The sequence below is a fragment of the Kryptolebias marmoratus genome, linkage group LG14 (genome assembly GCF_001649575.2).
Source record: "Kryptolebias marmoratus isolate JLee-2015 linkage group LG14, ASM164957v2, whole genome shotgun sequence".
In the NCBI taxonomy this organism is placed as follows: Eukaryota; Metazoa; Chordata; class Actinopteri; order Cyprinodontiformes; family Rivulidae; genus Kryptolebias; species Kryptolebias marmoratus.
In genome coordinates this window covers 10,516,736-10,542,419 of record NC_051443.1, presented here as the reverse complement: position 1 = coordinate 10,542,419, position 25,684 = coordinate 10,516,736, and the positions used below count along the sequence as shown (strand labels likewise).

The following is a 25,684-nucleotide window of genomic DNA, read 5'->3' as shown; positions in this document are numbered from 1 at the left end:
CATGATGGCTTCTCACCTCAGTGTTATGGCCCATTAACCCCCATCTGGCTCGAGACATCCATCCGTTTTTTCCATTTTGTGGAAGTGTGTTTGCTGACAGCAGGGCAGGTGCCTGTGTTTCCAGGAATCGCAGCAGTTTAACAGCAGTGCTGCCCGCTCACTGAAGTCATGACAAGTTGCAGGTTGGAAAAGTGAATTTAAGTTAAAGAAAAGCAGATAAACTAAGCACATATGGTAAAAGCTACTTGCATTTTTTTTCTGTTTGTTTGCTTTAAAAAAGGAATCTTCACATTGCAAATGTTACAATTCACAAAAAGAACATTCAAGTTTCCATATTCATGAGCTAGACCCCACAATTTAGAATAGTTAGTTTTCAGATGGGAGATTTATTTGAGCTACATTTTGATCTCAAATTATATTTGGAATATTTTTACAAAAGTTACAGAATTTATCTTAGCTTCACAGAGTTTTTGAGTGACATTATCAGGAATATTTTTTGTTTTCAGAAAGTTGGATGTATGTTCTTCTGAAGTTAATCTACAGTAGTCTGAGTTTAAGGGCATTCACCTTGCTAGGCTACTGGGAGGATGGATTGGTGTGCACCAAATAGTTTCTTGTATGCGTGAGAAAACTATCTGGTGCATACCAGATAATATTGGCTGCCCACAACAATGATTGCCGTGCACTAGAAAAATATTTCAGATATTTTTATCATCAACTTAGAGGCTCTGTAAGTTCTCAATTTCCTTGCTCTGTCATATCACAGGAATTTTGAACATTTTTAAATAATCATGCAACACATTTCAAACAGTCAATTGTCTCAAACTCTATTCAGTTTAGTTTTTTAAGTTTTATTGTTTTTTTGCAATATACATACAGACAAACTCAATTTGGCCCATTCGTCAGGAATTTGTGCAAACGTGTCATTCAGTGTGATTCCAAGTGAATAATTGTGTATTTCCTTGCAGTTTTGTGTCTCCATCCCAGTTGCAGCACAGTGAGATACGATAAAACCTGTGTTAGCAAAGTCTGCTTTGGTTCAGCTATGGAGATGAGGCTATTTGTAAAAGAGCTGGTTAGATTCCACAGCTTTGATTTGTCTTATTTGATTCTAGCAGCCTTTAGCTCCTCTATAAGAAGCTGCTTAAGCCTCTGAAACTTAAAAATAAGGAAAATAAGGGCTTATAAGGAGACAGAACGGTGTTTTCCATTGTCCGTAGTTTATGATGCCAGTAAAGAACAGCAGTAAAAAGCAGAGACTTTAAGGAGAATCAAAACAATAAAATAAAAAGTATGTCTTAATTCCCACTATATGTCCATTTTTAGCAGTTTATTTGATTCAGAGTTTCTTTGTTTTTTTTTTTTTTAAGTTTGTGTAAATCTTGCAGATATAAGTAAATTATTCAGTAGATTTTCTGGACTTACATTACTGTCACTGGTCTGAAGTGGTTGAACACCCAAGAAACCTCTCTATATCATGATTATCTGAATTTTACATGAACTTTGTCCCCTTTTTTGAACTCAAATTTTTCTAGATCTTCCTTCCTGTGACAGTCCGCACAAGCTTTTTCCAGAGAAACTTTTCGAGGAAGTGATTCAGACTTTTATAGTTTTCTGAATCCTCTAAAGGATGAAATTAGATGTCGATACTGCAACAAGCAGGACGAAGAATTTGGCTTGAGGCTGCAGCAAAATGCACCGAACACCGTTTTAATCTTTTTTGCACATGTAAACTGTTCGTATCTACAAAACCCAAGGTGCAGTTCAAGGTTCAGTTGTTTTCGTCCACAGGAATAATTATCCCTGAACTACTAGAAAAAACTTGCAAAGCAGTTCCAGTCACTAGACAGTTCACTGACACACAGCATCAGTTAATGTTTGCACAGAGTTATGTCTAGGAGCACAATGCTGCTACAACATTTAGTAGGACTCATCATATTTTTTAGCCATTTATAAACTGTAAATCATGAGAGGGGATGAAATGAAACAAAAATCTCTCTCTCTCTCTGTCTTTTTCTTTCTTCTCTAGAGTCAAATCTGTTGGGTTTGTGTGTCTACTTCCTCCCAGTTTGTTTTCTAGTTACTGACCATGACTGTTATCACAGCCTTCGGTGGTGTGTGGTTACTGGTCAGCCTCAGGGTGAGACACGGGTCATTGGTTCAGGGGAACAGTGCCAACAGGAACTACTTCACACAGATGTGGATCTTTTTTAAATTAGTTTCCTTCTGGCAGTGGCGAGCTGGGACCTGGCCGAAGTTTTTTCTGGTGTTCGATGGAAGACAAGAGCTGCGTGTGTGGAAAGACTTTTACCAGAAGAGAATCGTGTAATGTGGTGTGTCCTTGAATAAGAATCAAATGAATACATAAACCCAGCGAACTGTGTGTGTGTGGATGTGTGTTCTGGGAAGACTATATAACACAGCCACAATCAACATACTGCCACCTGCTGACCACAACATACAGACTTATTTATGATTGCCTAACCAGGTGGTAGAAATGTGCCTTAGAGAGCATTCTTTACAGAAGAAAAGCTTTTAATCTTTTTTCTTTTTAAATATTACTTAACTATGTATAGGTATAGTAATTACGAGGGCTGAGACAGCAAAGCACCTCCACAGCAACCCCCTTCCAAACAAAAAAAAAATAACAGGTGCAAACCAGAAGCCACAATGATAAGTTTCATTGAAGTAGGCTAAGTGGAGTTTATGCTAAAATGTTACACACAGATGTTTAATATATTTACTATTTTTTGTCAATCATGACATAGGAAAGCTTATGAATATACAAGTGAAATTGGCACAAAAAATAAGACTGGTTAGATTCAGGCTAGGAATCCATTCCAAAGTGATCCAGTAAGACGAGGGCTGAGACAGCAAAGCTAGATTAGGCAGACTTTTGGAGTTTCGTCGCCATGTCTGTTCTTGTGCCAGTGAAAGAGTCAGGTCCCCTTCACACTGACACTGCTAAGCGTCCTGCAACCAATACAACCCATCAGAAGAGTTGTTGCGAATTTGAAAAACATCCTTCAGTCTGAAGGTGGTCAGGATGCTGCTACACTCTACTTACCAAATAAGTTCTTCCCAATGACATAAAAAAGACAAAATGTCTCCACTTGTTTTTGCTGTTAAAACCTGAAGCCATGAGATCCTGTTTAAGGGTGCTGCCATGTTGTACTTTTGGAACCAGAGTCTGCGCACTAGGGATAATGGGTCTCAAGTACAACCTAGTCACCTACAAAAAAAATCATACTGCCTTAGAAAAATGTATATATATAGAGCGATATAGATATAGATATAAAACATGAGCTGTAACCAACCTATAAGAACACTGGTCCCATTTTGGCTTCAACTTCCAGATTTCCAAGGGATATCTAGGTTGGTCTCTGATAGTTTCTACATATAAGATTCTCTCCTGTGCCCCGACTATGCTCTATACGTCAGCAGCACATTCCTATAATGGTATGTCCACAATTGCATCATGACCTGGGCCTCACAACTCTTTTGGACCGTGTCAAGAAGCTGCTACGAGCTAGAAGATCATGCCATGCTAGCATGGTACCTCCGCCAGGGGTATCACATGTGTGCTAGGTTGCTTCCATGGCCTTATCACAATCTGCTAAATTTTCCTATGTATATGGGAGGTTTGTTGGCTCTTACCATCAGTTTTAGCATAAGGAAGGAAAAACATTCAGCAGCATCAAGCAATGTAATGAAGAGCTCATCCAGAGCATGGATTGGTCATTTCAGCCAGATGGTGACACCCCACCCAGGAACCCCATATGCTGCCACCACGGTGAAAAACCACACCGAATATATGCCTGATCACCTCACCAAGACCCTGTAAAGACCACCCATGCCCTAGCGATTTCGTTTTGTAATCTTTTTACATTGTAGTGGAGCAAATATTTCTGTAATATTTCACAGTTTTAACTTTAATTATCATAACAAAAACCTGAGAATTTATTTGCTTTTTAATACTGTTATTTATTTACTCTTTACATTCAGCTAAAGGCCTCTGTAACAGCTACAAATCAGCTGGAGGATAAGTGCAATGTAAATAATTCATAACACTGGAATCAATGACGACATTACATTATTGTCGACGAACGGAAAATACAGAAAAACAAGCCAAGAATAATCAAAAATGTCTGTTAATCTAACATTAATCTACTAATGAGTTATGGACTACCTCTGCAGATTGAGGATGCTACTAATGATCAGAAATTAAACAATAAAAATAAAATATAATATTTTAAAAAGATTCTTTTCTACATTTTGTTGTTCATTTATGATCTGTTCCTACTTTATCTTTCTCCTCCACTCGATGCTGCTGTAACAAGTTCAGACTAATCTTCTGCATAACAAACTAATATTTACAGTATTCACACTAATTACATCAACACACAGGAGCCAGAGTCCTCTTAAAGTGACATGACTCAGTCTTTTTGTCTTTTACAAGTAAGACGGCTCGTTCCCCATCTGAGGGAGTCCAGCACAGTCCAGCTGTTCTTCACATCAGTCTGCAGTGAAGGAGCTTGTCTGAAATCCCTCCACGACTCCGCTCAGGGGCCCCCATCAGGGGCCGCACAGTGCTGCTCAGGAAACAGGGTGAAGGTGGTTCAGGAAGGGTGGGAGGGGGGCGTTTTCCCACGACAACTATGTTGAAGTGCAGGAATGAGTTGAGGAGGAGTGAATAACAGGGGAGTACTGGACTGATGAGTACTGGACCAGAGGGACAGCCAGGTCCAGGTACTCCTGTAGAAGGTTAGAACAGAGTTTTAGGTTTAAGGAAGTCATTTTAAGACCACATTTACCTCTTTTGTTTAGTTTGGTTTTCCCTTTTATTTGATGCATAATGTCGTCATCATCATCACGATCCTTGCCTAAAACTTTTGCATTACCTGTTGGAGTTGACCCCGTCTGTCTGTTAGCAAAGTACCACTAAATGGATTTCGATGAAACGTTTCAGAAAGAAATCAAACATTTACAACTGATTGACTTTTGGAAACAATTTAATTCTAGATGGCTGCCACAGCTAATCAACAGTAGACGACACAAAATGGCTCTAACTCCGTCAGTTAAACAGAAACTGAGCTAAAATTTGACATGGTAGTAGCTGAGAGTCCGTCACAACACGAACCCATTTTATTAGGACCTCAGAAAACTGTGTCAACTTCTAAAAAACAAAACTAGCAGCTGATTGTAATAAACTATGAACAGATGCTACAGAGACGTTAAAAGTAACATTGTAGAAAAGGAACTTTGAGCATAATTACACAAGTTTTTCCTATCTGAAAATACTTCAAGCAGAGGATGGCCAAATCATACTTTTATATATTGCACTGGCTGAAAGCATGTTACCTGATTGGCCAATAGAGAAAGTGTGCGATCTAAATCTTCTACCAGCTGCTGAAACGTCGGCCTGCGGGAAGGAACCGCATGCCAGCAGTCTCTCATCATCAGATACCTGAAAAAGCACAGTTTTACTTGTACGGCACTGTCAATGAAAGTTCATCTGCAGTCGACCGAGGATCTACTCACATTTCCTGAGTGCAAGCGGAGGGCTTTTCCATGCGATGGCCCTCCTTTAGCAGCTTGAAGAGCTCCTCCACCGGAACACCAGGGTAAGGAGAGCCCCCCAGAGTGAAGATCTCCCATAGCAGGACGCCAAATGACCACCTGCAGCAGCGCACAGAAACACGCCAAAAACATCACTTTTAGGTGACTTTACTTCCCATTTCAGAAGATACTTTTATCAGAAATTCGAACAAATTCTTACATTTATTTAAACTCTGCTCATTGAAAACTTAGACAGCAAACAACCCACTTTTATCTGATTGAACCCAGAGAGACTCTAAATATACTGCACTCTTTTCTGTGTCGGATTTATGTGACAGCTTTACTTTGCCGCCCTGATAAAACACGATAAGCTGATAGAAATTATGATGCGGCCAACTGCAGCAGAAAAATGCTCCCTCAACACGAATTCATCAGTAGATCTAATTTAGTGATAAACTAGAGAGGCTCTCCCAGGAACACTCAGTCAATAAGGAGAGGGGTAAAGGACTTTTATTGATGTGCTGCCGTCACATGTGCAACACATCTGAGCACGAGCAGCTTGTACTCTGAGACTGAAGCTACACTCATCCCAGAAGTTAGTATTACCAGGTTACTTGTGTTTTCCAGGAGTAAACTGAGGGGGTTTCTCAGGTTTTCACTGAAGTCGTTGAAGTCGATATTCCTTAGTCCAAATATTGAAAATCTCTCCCTCAAATCTCTTCTTGTCCATCTAATGTTTGTTACGATGCAGATGTTCTCTGCTTCGGCTAAAAACAGTCCAGATCAGTGGTTCCCAAACTTTTCAGCTTCTGACCCGTAAAATAATAGTAACAAAAGTGTGTGACCCCATCTATCAACTGTTTGAATAGACCTCACAGTTAAGTGAAATTGCAACTGAAAATTCACCTCTCCCCCTTATTTATTTATTTATTTGCAATTTTCTCACATTTTTGATTCACTAAATATATGCAGTACAGTGGTAATTCTGATGGCTGCATTTCTATTAAACATACTTCAGCTTATGGGCAGCAAGTGACTAAGAAAAACATCTTCTCAAAGAATTTTCTACTTTTCAGACGTTGGCTTTTGTACTTTAAAAAAACTTAGCCTGACCTCGTCAGACACTTCAAACAGGACTCACTGAAACCAAAAAAAAAACTTGAGGACTCACACGTCACTTTGATGAGTATAAATGCGATCAAACAAAGCTTCAGGTGCCATCCACTTCACTGGCAAACGACCCTGTGGGCACATCAATCTGTCAGTGTTACGGCTCAATGAGATTTCATTGATACTTGGTCTATTAAAAGTCTTCTGGCTTACGTTGGTGGTCTTCTTGTAGTAGTCGATGTGGTGGATGTCTCGGGCAAGGCCAAAGTCAGCGATCTTCATCACCTTGTCTTCCGTGACCAGGACGTTCCTGGCAGCCAGGTCTCTGTGAATACACTGAAACAAAGAAGAAAAAAAAGCAAGAGCTGAATAAAGGGGAAATAATCCAAGGCCATGTAATATACTCCTGCAGGAATCACTTCCTGTTTCATTTATTTACAAGGGGAAATAAAAAAGGAATTTATCTTTTTCAGGTTTAGTTCCTGGACCGATGTTAAACAAATCCAAAAAAAGGTTAAAAACAAAAACAACTGGACTTCTATTCCAGTTGAAGAGAAGTCCAGTTGTTTTTGTTTTTAACCTTTCTTTGGATTTACCATGTCCTGGATGACTGTTAATCTACACCAGCATAATGTTAAACAAATGCACAAACTTAAAGCGGGAGAGAAATTGAACTCAGAATATGTACATGCTTGAAAATCAATTATTACAAAAACAATAGTATATTCATTGCAGTTGTATTTTTATGACACTTTGTACCTACTGTAAGTAGCACCAGTGAAGTCTCTGTAGGAAATGCTAGCAACAACAGCTGTAACATGTTGAGAAAATTTGGTTCAAGGTATTTCAAATTTGTGTTTAGTTGTTGTGGACCACAAGAGCCAAGCCTGGAGCAGACATGGAATAGATAAACCATCGCATCTTAAACTGCACCCTTCAACCAGTTTGCTTGTTAATGTCAGAAATAAATATAAGCTTGTAAAACTTTACTACTGTTTCCAATGTCTGTTACAATAGTTGGGACTTGGAGAGTTTAGTATTTTCAGACGTGGTACTCCATACAAAAGTTTACCACATTCTACAGCTGGTGTTCTGCACATCCCTCATTCAGTTAAGATTAGACAATATTCTCTATCATCCCTAGGAGACTGAGTTGTGGTGCACTTCTTATGTTTTAATTTACAGGTAGAAATAGACAAGTAAAAATGTGTAAAACTGTGTTTGTTACCTTCTTTGAAGCAAGGTACGCCATTCCTCGGGCCACCTGGTACGCAGCAGACACCAGCTCCCTGATCTCCACCCTGCCCAGCGCAGCCTGCTGCACGCCGCTCCAATACTCCAACCCAGCAGGCCGCCGAGCGCGCAGATACTCCCTCAGATTCCCTTGCGAGGCATACTCCACTATCACGTACAGGGGGCCTGCTCCAGGTCAGAATGACCCGTTCAGTGCGTAACCAACTCGTTAATGAATAAAAAACGTGTCCTGATTGGCTCAGTTAGTCATTCCGAAACAACAGCACTCACCATCTTGGGTACAGGCACCTAGAAGGTTGATGATGTTTTTATGCTTCCCAATCATCTTCATCATCTCCATTTCAGAGATCAGATCAGACAGGTCCTTTTCTGAGGCGTCCGCTAAACACAACAACAACTTATCACAGCACTGACAAAAAACGGTCAACAGACGCTTTATTAAGAATCCACACATTAACACTAATAGAAGCACAGATTACAAACAAAAATTACAGCTTTTCTCTTACTTTTGAGCATCTTCACAGCCACCTTGGTGAGGCGTGTGGGTTTGTTTTTGTCAATCCCAAGAGCCTCGGCAAAGACCACCTGACCAAAGCAGCCTTCACCCAGAGGCTTCCCAAGTGTGAGCCTACAAAAAGGACCAAAGGTACCAGCAATTTATGAGTGTCATTTTGAGAAATTATACTTTTTTTAGATCTATAAGCTCAGAAAAGCAATAATAAAGATTTGAAAAACACAAAAAAACATAAGCAAGACATTAAAGTTTTAAGCAGCAGAGATGGTCTCACATTTCTGTCTATGCTGGGGGATACTGTAGTCAAACCCTGATCATCAAAATTATTTTTTATTATTGATTGAAATTGTTTTGTTTTTGTTTGAGAGGGCCAGATTGGCATAATCCAAGGGCCTCTTCAGGCCCACAAACTGCATGCAACATAGATCACAGCGGAGGACAGTAATATGGGCGCTTTGAAGTAAAACAACTTTTGCATCAGTTTGGAAAACTGATGACATTTCTCCATCTGAAGCTGAGCTGAAATGAACACAAGCTGCCTCCCAACAATGAACCCGCGTAGATGTTGGTGTGGATGTGTGTGCATAATGTACAGCAGATAAGGAGCTGTCATACCGGTCACGTGGAAGCTCCCATGCAGGATCGTAAGGGAGTTCGTACTCTGACACTCCTGCTAAAACAGTGGTGGCTGCACTGGAGAGGCGGGACTGTCGCATCAAACACGTCCCAGACTGCAAGGAGGACGAGGAGTCAACCGATACCTGCAGAGAGATGCCAAAATAATATGAGAATCTTTAAACTGGAAGAGCAGCAACAAAAACAGAGACCAGCTGCACCACCTGTCTCCTCATAGGAATGCTTTTGGCTAATTTCTGCACTGCCAGCTGGCTGGTGAAGTCACTCTTCTTCGGGGCGCAGCAGAGCCTACATATGACTGCTGTGGCAGTGAGAATGACGATGATGAAAAACCCAAGGCAGTAGATGAAGATCTCCAGGTATGTCCGTGAGGGGACTGGTGAGGGCGACAGCTCTGAGATGAGAGAAGCCACAGTGAGCAAAGAGAAACACTTCAGAGCCTTTCCATGAACGTAGATTCCATCTAAACACACCGTCGACCACAGTGAGCCACGCCGAGTGGTACGACATTCCAATGGAGTTCGCCGCCAGGCAGGTGTACTCTCCAGTATCATCCAGAGATATGTTCTTCAGAGTCAGAACCTCCATTTCTTTATCGGTCGTGTTCAAACCTGCAGTCTTGGGAAAAAAGACAAAAAAATTTTTTAATGTTTTCAGATCTAAGCAAATTTTGATCCAATTCCAGATAGTATATTAAACTAAAGCAGATTAGTGGTAATAGTAATGATTAAAATACACTGTTAATCTTTTACCACTTTGAAGTACAGCAAATAAGTTGAAAATGTGTAGCAACATTACATTTATTCATGAAGAACATATCGCCTGTACGAGTCTTCTTCTGGTGCAGAATTATTGTCTCAGTTTACGAGGAGAAAGAGCATTAAACAGCCTTTAACAGCGTTTACACCACAGGTTGCAGGTAGGGATGGGGAGTGATTTTTGAATATTCAAATTTGGTTAAAGCAGCCAAATTCCAAGAATTAATGTGATCGCCATAATTGTGATTTCCTTCTCTTTTTTATTTTTTTAACTTGCACATGGTAGTCACATGTGTCAGTCAGAATGGTTTTTTTTGACAGAACACCTACCACCCACCCCCACGACAAAAAAAGAGAGAAAGAAACAACTAAAGATTTTTGCCAGATTTAGCCTTTTTGTGAAGAAAATGAGTAAGTCGATGACATCTTGTTTGAAACTTGTCTTTGACAATAACTCAGCCACAGTTGAATAAGTTCTGCCCCTCTTGTGACAAAAAAGAAGTCGTATAATACACAAATGACTTCTAGCCACAGACCAGACACAACAGACCACAATGACTGAGTCTCCTTCATCAGCAATCCACAACACATCCTATCACACATGTGACCTGACAAAAAGTGTGCTTTCAGAGACAAATGAGACCAACACCACCCAGCAGAGATCATCACATCCGACGATGATGACGTTCAATAGCATCAGTAAATCATTGCAGAACTCTCACATGCCGCTGCCGCACAGTCTAAAGATCAGTTTCTACACCCTGCTGATTCCTGCAAACATCAGGTGTTAGATATGAACTCTGTCTAGTTGAGATATTATTAGTGGAATATTTTCAAACAGTTGACAAAATTGCATGAGCTGTTCGTAAGTGTACCAAAAGACGATGAGTCATAAAAACATCAGGAACAGCTGATACCTGCTGGCTCTCCATCATGATAACATTGTTTCTACCTGGCAACAGTTTTGATAAAATTAAACTTTTTAATTTATGTTTGGCTGAGTCTGGCTGTTTTTTATGTCAAAAGCATCTTAATTAAACTTTGAGCCAGAAGTTACTAAATAAAAGTGATTTATGTGTAAGTCATGGTTTTACCGTAAGGCTGTGAGGCCTAAGTTTCGTCATTTGTTCCAATCCACAATGGTCGGACAGTTCTTTTTGTGGTCGATTGCATGCAGCCAAGGATTTTTATTTTTTTGACACCCTAGACTATATGCGCTGACAACCCGTACTCTATGAAAACACTTCAGTTGAAAAGGTAGCATCAAATATATGAGACAAAAAATAAATCGAGGTATAACAATACTGACTCCTGTTCCAGAAGATTCTCAGTCATCTTGAGTGTCGACACAAAAAGGTATTTTTTTCTGTTTTCCTAACCATCAGAGAAGCTTTCCAAAGTAAAACTAAAAAACTGCAGTTGAACTCGCATGCAAATCACTTTCCCTCTCATTCTTCCTGAAGGTCAGTAGGGTCTTTCTTGGCCTGCAGTTTTAAAGCTGGGAATTCCACACTTTTCAGTTTGAACTAAGAAAAAAATGCCTTAAAAAACAAAAAGAAAATAAGTCTGTTTTTATTTCTTAGGATCTTATGTGAGAAAATGTGTTGCTATTTAAGTTTGTATAAATTCTTGGGGAATAAAGCCAGTTTGAATTCCTCGTAAGAAACCACTCAAGCTTCTTTTTACTTTGTAAAGACTGTTGGAAAACCAGTGCTTTATTACCATCTATTGGAATTAATGTGAAACTGTAAACCCACGAGTCAAATGCTGAGGTGCAGCAGAAACCTAAGCTAGTAATTATACAAGAGTGTGCAACTCAAAAGTTTTTTTTTTCTCAAATGCAAACTTGAAAACCACATTGAAGCCTTTACACATCAATTAAGTTTTATTTTTCCTTTTTATTCAATAATGTCCCATGTCTGCAGTTCCTGGCTACTGAAGATTTCTTCTTGCTAAAAAATTCTTCAGTTTAACAGTTTTACTCTTATTAATCAAGAAGCACTGTAGATTCAGTAACTTTACATGTCTGCAAGTAATGATGGTGACATCAATGCTTTTTGAAACAAACCCATTTAATTTATAATCAAGAGAATCTGGAATCTTTATGGTCATTATGCATAACGCATAAAATAAACTCATCAACAACTTCTAACCAAAATGAGACAAAGAGCAGCAAACCAGCACAGACATTCAGTGAACCCAACAGCAGCATCTCACATTTAGAAACACTGATGGTACTCCATTATCTAATGGAGCCTTCTCCATTAACTTTTACAGGAACTATAGTAACAACTGCATTTTTACTGTAAGATTAAAATAAAAAAAAGTACACAAATGCACTGTTGACTGGAACTAAATCAACACAAACGCCACCTGTGTGCCGTGCCTACCTTGAGAACCAGGACGTAGGGGTGTCCATCTGGCCCTACTCTGCTGCCGTTGACGGTGATGTGTTTGAGCCACTGGATGTGAGGCTGTGGGTCACTGAACACTCTGCACACAAACTCCACATCGCTGCCGACGACTGCAGTCTGATTGGCCGGCAGACCGGCCTGCAGGATCGGTCTGTGAGGCGAACGTTCTGAGGCGGGAAGATTCAGATCAGTGTCAGAGGAAGGCTGCGGCAGCACGTACAAACAAACATTAAGATGCTGTTTACAGCAACTCAGTTTGAACTGGGATTTAGTTTTGGGTGATATTCAGTTTGAAATGAACAGAAATAATTCTAAAAACAAAGAACTCAAATATCAGTTGGCAACTTCAATCTGCAGGAGCTGCTTAGTTTCTTACAAATCAGCATTAGCACTTTTTCTGAAACTTTTTTTTAAGATTAATTGCAGGTTCTATCCTGTGATATAAACAACCTGCACATGTCTTTTAGGCTGAATTACGCATGCTTTTCAGTTGCACCAGTGTTGCCTTAAATGAACAGATCTTACCGACTACATCCAGCAGGTAGGTGTGTTTAAGCCTCCCGTGTTCGTTCTCCACCACACAGGTGTAGTTCCCCTTATCAGAGGGAACCACCGACTCCATTATCAGAGTCCACATGTGGTCTCTGATCTGAAAGGTTGAGGACAGGTAAAGGAAAATAACTGAACAAATCATTTTAAAACAAGCTCTAAAGTCTCCACTTTGCCATGAAGCACACACCTTGAACCCTCCGATTCTTTGGTCCTTCTTGAACTCTTTTCCGTTCTTGTACCAGCGCAGACTGGGAATGGGGTTTCCAGTTGCTTGACAGCGAAACTTGACAGTCTTGCTGGCAGGAACGGCATGGAGCTGCTTCTCCATCTTCTCCGGCATCACCCACTGTGGCGCCAGCGCTAACAAGGAGACACCGTGACATAAACATTATAATCACAATCATTGGCGCCTGCACTAATTAAACTCAAAAGCTGGAAGCCTTAGGAGCATTGTGAGGCTTACGTTGGAGCTTTTCGTTGCTTGTTGACAGTTCATTGGACAGTTTATTTTCCTCCGAGGATGACTCATCGTCCTCTTCGTCTTCAGAGGATTTTATTGCATCTGGTTAAAAAGACATTTTAAAGAAGTTTGTGAGAATGCACAAACAGAAGAAGCAGCTCTTAAAGCTTTTCAGGTAGGAGACGTAGTTTCCTCCCAGTGGACAATGAAAGCAGCTTGAGGATTAACCCCTGACCTCTGTGAAAAGAGACACTGCAAGTGTTTCTACTTGACAAGCGACAGCAGACAGGAGCTGTCGCCATGGCACAGAGCTACACCCCAACCACTTCTGAAACTTCACAGACCTCCTCCCCCGCTACCACGGACCATTAACAGCAGGCTAAAAACTTACAATCTCCCAGTCACAAAGTAATTGGACAAAGCAGACAAGCTGATTTTTACTTCTAATAAACGAGCAAGACCTCTGAGGATCATCTGGGTTCTGCAAAGTGCTTTACAATGTATTTATCTGGAAAACAAACCTCCTACCACAAGCGTAAAGGCAGAGGTTTACAGTCGAATAACTAAATCCTGATGATCTCTTCTCAAGCACTTCCAGAGACATAAAAAAGGGATGATAACAAAAATCAGACAAACTGAACTACCTGCCAAACAAAAAAAACTGAGCAATCCTATGTTTGTGTTCGCCATCTGCATTTATGTTATAACAATATATTTGATCAATATTTGTGGTCTGGGATCTGGACAGAAAACCTTTGCTTTTCTTTGTGTATCATCAGGCTTAGAAACAAAGAAAGAAATCAGGTCAGTGGTGAGATTTCAGAAAGCTTCACCCAGCTGAGCTGAGCAAAGTAGGAAACTAAAAGCAGGCTTTGTTTATGAGCGCAGACTGCAGCAGAGAAGCTAAATTTGATGGTTTTTCGACTGAGAGGGAAAACAAGAGTTTACAGGCTCCACAACAACAGTATCACACAGACTCAGCTGGAGTCCAGATGGTTGGAACAAAAATGGGCAAACGCACACTTCGGATTTGCACTTTGCATATTCACACAAACAGTGTAAGGAGAGGAGCACGAACGCCGCCTGGAAGATTCTGCCTGTGTGTGTGCTGATTACCCACACAGAGTCTGAGTGACCGTAACACTCTCAGACTGGGTGGATGCGTTTCTGTGTCTGGGCAGGATATGCAGACCATAACCAGCCCACCAAGAGCCAAGGCCTGGTTCCACCGTGAAAAATAAATAAATAAATAAATAAAAATCACTAACCAGTTTCAGATGTCTCAACCCAAAAACAGCCAAACCTAGAGAAAGCCACTTTTCCTCATTAAATAAATTCGCTCATCGGAAAATTTTAGAGAGTTTTATAAAAGAAACTAAAATGCTAAGTCCACAGCTGGGATCAGACAAACACACACAAAAAGGTTAAACAAATAAAAGGCAGGGGTGGCCTCCAAACAAGAGCAAAATAATGTCTCACATGTCTGACAACCAAATAAATGTCTCAGTCAGTTTTTTAAAGCAAAACTAATAAAACACACAAAAAAAAAATAACTCACAAAAAATAAAACTGCACATAATGCACATAGAAAAATAAACTAACTTGAAGTAATGCATATTGCTCAACAACTTACACACCAAAGTTTTACTTCATGATCTGTTTAACAGACAGGATAGGTGATTGGGATGACTCTCAGCAACTACCTCACTAAAGTTTGGCTCAGTATCTGTAAAACTGACTGAGTTATACCCTGTTATAATCTCATTAGTTGTGACAGCCATCTTGACTTGAGATGACTTCTAAACGTAAACAGTTGCAGAGGTATATCTATTGATTATTTTCTGAGAGTTTCATTAAAATCCATTGGCTAGTTTTACAAGACATAGACAATTAGGGTTGACTCCAATGTTGATGCCAAACGAAGATCCATTAGAAGTATGTATCAGGGATGACTCTCAGCTACTACCCCACCAACACTTTAGCTCAATATCTGTGAAACACTTCGACAAAAACATTGTTGTCCGTCGTTCCCCTACCACAGCAGGCTATTACTGACCTAGGCAGTTTTGTGTTTTTGCCTTTAAACAAATGAGCTGCGAGAGAAAAAAAAAATATTTAGAGATCTTCCTGAAACACTCACATTCAGACATTTGTGAAGGATCTTACCTGTGTCTGTGTCCTCGGTGGCTGGTCTGGACCGAGCCTGAGGGACCTGAACCAGCAGCAGCAGGATGCAGGGCAACAACAGGAAGTAGCGTGGGAAACCCATCGTGTCCTAATCCATCGACTGTCTCTTTCAGTCTGCAGAGAGAATACAGAGACGATGACAAACACTCACATGAAGATGAGTTGCTCAGAGTCCCCGTTTCTTTTCATTGTACATTGTTCAATAAAAGCAGACCACAAGCTTTAGTAATGAAAACTCTATTCAAGGCAGCCAACGGCTTCCATTCATTTCGCTACAGTATGGAAATTAACTTGCAGACGTGGCCTGTGCAAACATGTAGTGCACACATCCAGCAGCAGTCACCGGAGAACTGGATTTGAATAATTAATTCTGAGAATAGCCACTGCTGCTCATGCTCCTCTGCCCGTTTCTCTGAGCAGATGCAGACCTCACCTGTGACACCTGGAGGTTAACACCCGGCCGCTCAACTGTGACACCTTAACACAAGTGTCAAGCATGACTCCGCAGCGGCAATTGAGTCATGCAGGCTGGATGCCTAAAACAAACAGTTCCACCATTTGTCTTCATGAAGGTGTGAAATACTCCCCCCACATTATCTGTGCTTGGAGCAAAAGACAGAACCAAACATCCTGCTGAAGCCTGCCTTAGTTGCACAACGAGGCTTTCTGGCTTGTATTGAAACTTATTTTATTTACTTCATTTATATTTGTTGGTAACAATGTCTTAAGAATATTATCTTTTCAATAGAAACTGTGAGCAGTTAAACTCCTGAATTAATAATTAAGAGAGATTTTTTAGTGTTACATGTAGGGCTGCAACTAACGATAATTTCAATAATCGATTAATCGGGCGATTATTTTCTCGATTAATCGATTAATCGGTCGTCTTGGAACCCCACGCCCCCCAACCGTTTGGAATTGCATAGATTACTGAACAAAAACATGTAGCTGCCTGTATAGTTAGTTGTGATAAAGAAATAAAATTAAGAGAAATGTCAAATAACTTTAGTAAATAAAACTAAACGTCAACAAAAATATAAAAAATGTATACTATATTCCTAAAAATAAATGTGGATGCTACTTTTTAATAAAGTGCAAAACAGATGCATTTTGTTGTCCTAGTTACATGGCCTGGTACCTGAAAAAGCTCTGGGACTGTATCATTTATCTGCCTAAAAGAAGACTCTTCAATTTTTGCAATAAATGTTAGTTACACACTAACATACTAGCAAAACATACATTAAGTTTTTCTCCAACTGTCTATTCTTGACTGATTCAGTTTGCCATATTTTGCTGTGATCTCTACTGCATGGATTAAAGGCACCTTTTTGTACTTGTCCATAGCTAAAAGGATAAATACAAGGCAGCCCCATAAAAATACCTTTGGTATGAATATGCAAAACCAAAGGATAAATTTCAAGAGCAAAATGGGTTGTAATAGGTGAAATGAGATAAGGCTTTATGGTATGAAACAGAGTAGAGACAATAAAAAGCAATTTTTGGTCAAATAGATATGAAGACTTCTGACGGTTATAAAGTTGGTATCTCACCAAGGTGTGACTATTGGAGTCTAGTTGGCAACTGGAAAATGTGTGAAAATTGTGAGGAAATAGACTAATTTTTAGCCGCAGTCTCACTGAATTCTGAGCCTTTGCGACCAAGTGACTAGCGAGATGTGGCAACATTTTTAACAGTACATTTTTGACATTCATACTTTTGCATGAATGTCTTGCAAAAGTGAAGTATTGGCTGTGCAGATTTTGTTGTCCACCTCCGCCCATATCATACCCACCTGGGCTGGCTTTGTACCCACCTTGACCCTCACATTTATAATTTAATCTTTAATCATTTATAATTTAATCTGACTTTTAAAATGAAGGTAGGCAAATTTGGACCATTCATCCATTTTCTTTACCCACTTCTCCTTTTTGTATCATGGGGAGCTGGTGCCTCTCTTCAGCAGTCACTGTGCGAGAAGCAGGGGACACCCTGAACAGGTCACAAGTCCCTCACAGGGCCACAACTATTCACGCTGTCACTCACATCTACGGACAATTTAGAGTTACCAATTGACTTAACATGCATGTTTTTGGTCTGTGGGAGGCAACCGGAGTACCTAGAGTAAACCCACACATGCACAGGGAGAACATGCAAACTCCGCCCAGAAAGGCAGCCCCAGGTCCTCTGATCTCCTGACTGGGAGGCGAGACCTCTAACCACTGCTCCACCATGCCACCCTCAACTTTGGACCAGTTTTTCAATAATTATTATTTATCATCAGTGTGTTTTTGTTTTGTTTTTTTGACCTGGACATTTGCCTCAGATGTTTTCTGTCAGAGAAGCACTTCCATGCAGGTGTCAAAGTTCAGCTCTAGCACTCTAGAGACACGTTGGAGACACCAACGACAAAATTCAGGTGGTTTGAAAACGGGTTGGAAATGCCCACCACAACTTTGTGGCTATTTTGAGAGAAAAGTTGCTGCGCAAATCTTTTTGAACACGTTCAAAACTCAGGACTGTATGCCTCTGCCATTCATGCAAGGAAACTGAAACCCCCCACAAGCGTCATAAGATATTTTGGAGACTCCCTCATGAATGCTGTTTGCCAACTATTCGCAGCCCAGTGAGATACTACCTTTAGAAGGGCTAATGTGTTTGCTTTGCTTTGTGTAACATTTAACCAACATAGAGCATGGCCATGTCACTTGTGCATGTTACATGAATTTTGCTCAGCCAGTCAATTTATATTTATGTATGGACCGGTTACATCACTCCAGAGTCTCCATTGAGTTAAAAAAAAAGCACCTACTGTTAAACATAGTTGTGATTGAAAATGGTCACCAAGACAAATTACTTCAAATGGTTCTGAGGACAGTGAACTGGTTTCCTAATGTTGCTTGGATCTACAGAAATCATAATGATAGCAACATTTCTTGCTCTGCATTTTAAATTTTAAATGGGAATGACTTGCAGGTGTGGTCATTAAACAGGTTCAGATCAATGTTCTTTCTCTTTCATAAAACACCTAACGACCGTTATTTTTACACGTGTTGTTGAGCTCTGGAGGACATTATCCAGATGGGCTGCAGGTGAGAACACAAACAGCATGAGACCTACCCTGCACTTTGTAAATGAATTAAAAGGAAACCTTGTTGCCTTATCTCCACTAACTTTGTCATTTTTAGATATTTTAAACTTATAAGTTTACAGAACTGTCACACTTCATACACATTAACGGCCCTGCTAAAACAAAAAAAAACAGCCAAATCTTAAATGGTCTACAGACTCTTGACATGGCCTTCAGGGAAATATTAGGAACAGAATGGGCTCCCCATTGCTTGAGAAAGAATCTAACTGATCGGTGTTGGTTTAGAGCATGAATAAAACTTCCCTTGCAAGGTTTTGATGGTTTATCATTGTGGTGGCAGTGTATCGGGGATCTGGGTGGAGCATGAAGGGAATGTGGTCGCAGTGTGTCTATGATGTGGAACACACATACACCAGTCTGGCTTGGTCTTCTGGAATTTGACATTACACTGGCAGTGGTACAGTTGTAGTGATCTTCTAAACTGTAGATGCATCCTGAAGCTGTCTGAGAGAACCATGCTGGGGAAGAGGAGAGCTTCTCTGGTATGCAAAAAAATAGCAGGGAAGAACTTATCTGACAGCAGCGTCACAACTGCTTTTACATTGAGGGAGATTTTTCAAATTTGCAAGAATCCAGCCATGTTCTAATAGGTCAAGAAGGTCATGGAGAGAATAGCAAGGTTGTCATTCAGAGTCAAGGAGGACTAAGGTGAATTCCAAGACTAAAACAGAATTAGGTTTTACCATTTCCCATAGTGGAAATGTTGGCAACACATTTAACTTCTATTGTCATGCCAAAAAACATGATGTTGTATTTTTAGAGTTCATATCTAAAAGCTACAAAATGACAGCAGACGTGTTTTCCAGGAACTATGAGCTTTTTAAGAATCTTTTTCAAGATCCCTTTACAAACAAACTGCCAATATCAAACACTTTACCCTCTAAAATAGCCATACAAGAAATACAGTAGCTACTTGTGCAAAAATATTTTTAAAATGAAAAAAATGTCAAATATAGTGTCACATTGTCAAGGACTTTACTAAACTTATGAGCACAGTTTTCAAGATCTCCTAATCTGTACTTTATCTTTTTTTTCCATTAATGATTTGAGTAACAAGTTGGCAAAATCTTGAAAACGTGAATGTAAAGTTTAGTATTTGACTGTCTCAGTTTCAATAGACAACAGCTTCAACTCAAATATATTAAATTAACAACATGAAAAATAGTTCTAAATGATTTGTAATTCATTCATAAATTATAAATCCCTCTCCATCCCAATTAAATACATACAAATTAGAACTAAACTCAGTTCATTTTGTAATTGTCCTTAACACTGAGGCTGTCATAAAGGACAGTCAGTAAAACACATCATCTCATGAAGCTCATAAATAAGATGACATTTGTTTGACCCTCCTCAAAGAGCCTCAGATCAGCTGGACATCACAGAGGACAACTGTCACCAACACACCCAGCGTCTCAATATAGAGGCTGTCCTTCAGCTTTGGGCTGAACTCACTGCCAGTGTGCATGCAGAACACGTGCATGTGGTTGAGGGTGGAGTCCATAAGTGTGATGAGCAAAACAGCACTGGGTGCCAGCTTTACGCAAACATAATTAACACACTGACTGAACACACACATAAGGACAGCTGCCTCTTTAATTAATGACAGTTTAATGTGAGCATCGAGCTGCTGAACTCTTTGTTGTTTTACACGGTGGCTCACATGTGATCAGGAGACAGCAGCCTCCCACCCACCACATAAACATAAGCAGAAACATCTTCAGCAGACAACCTGACAGCGAACACATTCAAATTAAACCTCCTGCTATAAAATGACAGATGTAGCCGACACAACCTGATGCTCCACATTTGCTGCGGCATCATTTTTACTTCCACATCTGTTTTCTTTTTTTTTATTTTACTGTACATGTGCATTACAGAGGTGTTAAAGTTAAGATTGGATAGGAAGAAGATATGACAAGATGTGCATATGGTATATGGAAGAGGCAGACATGCAACATCTGGAAACGATATGCTGGAAACTGCAAATCTTAGAGAGACTGTAGTAAAAATCAGGCTTCATTTGATTTCTTACTTTCTTTATTTTTAGGATAAAGTTAGATTTTGCTTGCTGTCATCAGAAATTAAGTCCAATAATGATATTGTAAAAAAATTTAGAACATCTAATTTCAAACCAGAAAGGTGCATAAAACAATGTAAAGGTGAAAAAAAACTCAGGATTCCTCGAAGGAATGCATGTCTTTCACTATCTTTCAAACTGGAGTTTTAAACTAGGATTATTTTTTGTTGGGAAATGATGGAGTTGTAGCTGTGTTTGTCAAACCTCGAAAATAACACTATGTTCAATCATTGTTTTGTGACTCTCTCTCAGGTACTACCCCATCACATTTTAGCTTAAGATTGTTTTGATCTGGCACCCGTTCCGGTGCACTTTGGTGCAATGTTTTTCTGTTTCTCAATAAAGACAAAGAGAAATGTTTAGGACAAGGCTGTCAAAAATATTTTTTGGACAGTTCACCAAAAGTGTTTGAATCATGAGAATTCAACACTGAGTAACCAACTGCAAACCCTTACAAAATGCATTTTGTCCTAAAATTACTCTGTGGTTTTAACAAAACAATTAAAAGTTAAACTAAGCTTACAGATATGCAAATGAAAAGAATCATCATTTGAGACAAAAAGCAAACTAATATCACTAGTAATCCAGGTTGCATGTGCACCAATAACCAGGATATAAAACATTTTGGACTGATCGTTTAAACAAGTCTCATCTCTGATAAGTAGAGAACACAGCAGACAGCTTTTCTTAGCCTGTCTGTGTGTGTTTTTGTCTTCCTTTTGGACTTGTCATTTCTCACGTGTCCTCGAAGTCTCCTTGCTGTCTAACATGCCCTATTTGCTTGACTTTCTGTGCCGAAGACCCTCACCTACACATCACATTCTGCAGCCGACTGGCAGCTCTGAATAGTTCTCATACTAAGACGCCAACTCCTCGATCCTCCCATCCAGTGGAGCTGGAAAACACACACAGGGCAAGAGCCAAACAGGAAGAGAAGCAAGAGTCTGGAAGCCTCACAGAGACTTCATTTAAACGAACACAGACCATAAAGTTAGTGGGGAAAGTAAACTTTAGGACAGAATGTTACTAGTTTACTTAGAATACTGGAAGGCAGTGTGGAGAAGTAAGTCACAATCTTCAAGCACACGCTACATATTTGAGTCAGTCATGATGCCATAAACTATCATAATTAATCACTGCAACAAAACATGGAGTCTGCCCAGTCGCTTTAACAACACTGCTGCTAGAAGATAATGAGACAGGCCTAGTGTTGATTTACACATAAAGCTGTTCATTGATGTTTGAGTCCTGCACACAAATTATAGCAGATCAAATATTTGAATAAATGTTGTAACCAATCTGAAAAACATTTGTTTTTATTAAAATATGTCACATGTTTTCTACTTCCAGTTTTTGAAAGTGAAGAAAAAACAAGTTTCTTTCATTTCTTTAATAGTAAGCTAAACTTGCCATCCTGGAACTTGACATATTCACACCCCACCTTTCTTTTCATTGGGCAATCGTGCAATTTCCTGTGTCAGTGAAACTTTAAGAAAGTAATCACTGGATGTAGATCTTCTGATTAGCTATTGAAGTCAACCCAATTCAAGATAGTACCACAGCTCATCGATCTTAAACACAAAAATAACTATAACTCAGTAAATTTTACAGATGTTGAGCTATAATTTGGTGTGGTAGTAGCTGAGAGTAATCTTCAATGCACAGTCTGACTACTGACAGATTGATTGGTCGTCTTTGTTTAAAAGTGTGGCATGCAAGACAACAGGCAATATGCCTTCCTTTATGGAATACCGTTTTCTATTTAAAGAGCATTTTAAGCTTTCTTTACAACTGGCAAATCTAACTAATAGAAAAAAATGTAGGCACATCAAATCAGTGGGGAAAATAATCAATCATCCAAAAAAATGTTACATTCCAAAAAATGTATCTTTAAATTGTAGAATTCCTAAAGTCAGCCCCATTAAATCAAAATAAGCATCCTATTAGCTAAACACTGTAGTAAGGCACATTTGGAAGTATTTTTCTTTTTCTCCATGAATTATTACACTAAAATTTGACTCCACTACTGTGCAAGTGTTTGCACTCTTAGATCTACTTGCTTTCACTTGTAACTTATATAGTGACACTTTTACTTGGGAAGATGGTTTTTAACTGTGTGGGAGACACTTTACTATAGTATTAAGCTTTATATAAAATAATGAAGAAGGCTTCTAAGTTTAGATATAATGTAGCAATATAACCACTGAGTACTTTTGCCTTTGATATTTTGCAAGCATTGTTCTGACAATATTGGCTTGAGCTCAGATGTAACAAAATGCATCACAGTCTTAAGTCAGTAGTTTCCAATCTTTTTAGCTTTCGACCCACAAAATAGCTTCAGAGACTTACGTAAACAAACAATGCTAATTAAAGTATTAAACACTCATCATGTAGCAAATTTAGTAGTTCACTGAGAAGCCTCTAATCAACACACAGACTTAATGCATTCAAGAGGATGTCAAAAACAATATATGCATAACTCATAATTCAACACTCATTATTCATATGACAACTACCATCAACCATCATAACTTAAGTGAAAACAGGAACAACAAAATGTTGTCAAACCAAGCCTTATCAACTTAAACAGATAAAACAACAAGAAAAACACAAACACATAGTGCAAGGTATGCTGGGAATTTCTGTTTAACCATTCCCCAAAACATTATGATTTTTTAAATCCATTAACAATTACTATTTTCATCTCTTTGTGACAGTTACAGTTAATATGTTATTGGCAACAACTTTTAAAGTGAATTTGATTGATGTATTGCTTCTCAAGACCCCCAACTTTGGGAACCAAATTGTTTTACTGTATTTACAGTACATTCACTTGCCTTTAATGTGTCTCAAGTACTTTCATTTGTACAAATATTTCTACCCAAGTACCCTTTAGTATGCAAAAAAACACGTACAAGTTGTTTTCATGCAATATTTTCTTTTTAAGTTTTAATAGCATGCTCAAATCAGATACAGCTTCACTATTGTTTCAAGAACACGGCTTTTTATATGATAGGGCAAAATTCCCGTGATGTAGACAGAGGAATGATGGAAACACTGACAAGTACAGACAAGAATGCATGTAAACAGCTTCAACACAAGGACAAAGAACACACATTTATGCAGAGACACGTACCTTGTGGGAGCGGATCCACAGTTTACTGGATCAGAGCGCAGTAGTCACGTTTGTTCTGCAAAACCACAAACACTGAACTTTTCAGGATTGCCTCGAGTCTCATTTAAAAACCACTAGCAGCAGTGACACGTAAATGAGTTGCTGGCGTTTCTGAAAGCCCCATACGTCCCCGGAGTCATCCGTGCACGAGCGGGTCTAATAAACTCCAAACTTCTTCTTTCTCCCTCGCGGAGAAACATGGGAAGTGCCTTCCATTCACCGCGTTGTCTCGATATACTGTCACCGAAAAGAAACGCCTACAGAAGGAGTTTCCTCCCAGCCAGCTCCCCCCGGTCGATTAACAACACAGCCCCACGGAATCATTGAGTCCCGGTGCACCTCTGCAGGGACCACCCTCCGCTTCCACTCACCACACCCTTGTTCTGGTCTAACAGTTGTTGTGAGGACACGTGATTTTACCTGCACTCAGTGGGTCTCTTGAATTATGAGGCCAAAAGGTACCTATCATTGACAGTCATCATGCAACCTTACAGGTAATTTTGGGCAATGTTTATCGTCAGTATCAAGCTAATAATAATAATAATAATAATAATAATAATAATAATAATAATAATAATAATAATAATAATAATAATAATAATAGTGCTTTGTTTTGTTCCTGTTCTGTTTATTAAAATTTTAAAGATTCAGAGATTAAGTTTACTTTATGATTATTTAGAAATACTTGGGAGTGTGTTCTGTGTGCAGTTTTGCTTAAGTGAATCGGGGCTGATGTGTGTGATTTTTGCTCAGGTGTCAGTGATATTCTTATGTAGGCATGTTTTTAAAAAATCAAACTTGTTAAAACACACAAAATTGTTTAATCACACATAACTTGTGTGATTAAACAATATTTTGATCTCAGTACTTTATTTATTGATTGATTGATTCACTTTAAAAAGGATAATTTGAAGTACATCAGAAATGTGTGCAAGGGTATGCGTGTGTGGGAGGGGGATTGATTGACACCAAGAGAGAGAAGGAGAGAGGGAGTGAAGGGATTTCTTTTCCTTTCAGTTTCTGCTTTGCAGCTCTGCAGGTAGAATGTTTTTATTTTCTCTCTTTAAAAAAAGGTAACAGGCAAAAAAAATTAGGACACTGATGCAAACTTGGGCTATTTATTTATTTATCTATCTGTATGTGAGTATAAAAACAATAAAATCATATAAGAAGCACAAATTTGTGTGTATCCTATAACCTTGGCAGACACAAGACATGCAAGGGAAGTTTCTGTCTGAATGTTTCTGTAACACTTTCCTGTGATCATAATCAGATGTTTAGACTAACTAGTGTTATAGCTGCATCCGGACCACACACATTCCCTTTTCCTTTAGTTAAAAGAGCATGACATCAGCTTCCATTTTTCCATAGTTTTACCATAATCTAACTTTGAACAAATGTACAGTACAATATATCCTAACTCAAATTATTCACTTTTTTGAACTTACAACCAAGGCATTTCTTTGTGAGAGTGTAAACAGATTTTTATGCCCACAACAATAATAATACTAGCACACACATATGCACACACACACACACACACACACACACACACACACACACACACACACACACACTCAGACGGTCTGTCCCACAGATGGATTCCATTGTGAATTCATTAGCAGATTGGCATGTTGTGTGTTTGAAAGTGTCAGGCTGTGAACAATGCATGAGAGTGTTTCTTTCTGGGTGGTTGTTAGTGTATGGCACAGCACAGAGAGAGCACTGTGGACCCGATTCCACTGAGCAAAACAAAAGCCATGTCTTCTGTCAGACATTTAACGGAGGGGGCGAGATGGAAGCCCCCAGAGTCATTAACATTAAAAAGCTGGTCATA

The 25,684-nt window shown here is 39.3% G+C and overlaps 1 protein-coding gene across 1 annotated transcript; it reads right to left on the bottom strand.

Annotated features, from left to right (window-relative positions):
• Positions 1 to 3,953: 3,953 nt before the first annotated feature.
• On the bottom strand, positions 3,954 to 24,134 carry fgfr1b (fibroblast growth factor receptor 1b). Its single transcript, XM_017407958.3, has 17 exons — positions 23,809 to 24,134; positions 15,424 to 15,558; positions 13,261 to 13,359; positions 12,985 to 13,157; positions 12,771 to 12,894; positions 12,222 to 12,412; positions 9,547 to 9,691; positions 9,277 to 9,467; positions 9,053 to 9,198; positions 8,430 to 8,551; positions 8,194 to 8,304; positions 7,898 to 8,088; positions 6,883 to 7,005; positions 6,731 to 6,801; positions 5,542 to 5,679; positions 5,362 to 5,467; positions 3,954 to 4,755 (listed from the first exon to the last, which is right to left on the bottom strand). The coding sequence occupies exons 2-17, from the start codon at positions 15,524 to 15,526 to the stop codon at positions 4,657 to 4,659; spliced, it is 2,133 nt and encodes a 710-aa protein (XP_017263447.1). The 5' UTR covers positions 15,527 to 15,558; positions 23,809 to 24,134; the 3' UTR covers positions 3,954 to 4,656.
• Between the last annotated feature and the right edge of the window lie 1,550 nt (positions 24,135 to 25,684).

Bases quoted from the DNA above. Each gene is read 5' to 3' on its own strand.
- fgfr1b (XM_017407958.3), bottom strand. From the start codon at position 15,526: ATGGGTTTCCCACGCTACTTCCTGTTGTTGCCCTGCATCCTGCTGCTG. The intron at 8,305-8,429 runs GTAAGAGAAAAG...TGTTGTGTTTAG, and splicing joins GGCTGTGAAGATGCTCAAAA to CGGACGCCTCAGAAAAGGAC. The intron at 7,006-7,897 runs GTAACAAACACA...TCTTTGTTTCAG, and splicing joins CGTACCTTGCTTCAAAGAAG to TGTATTCACAGAGACCTGGC.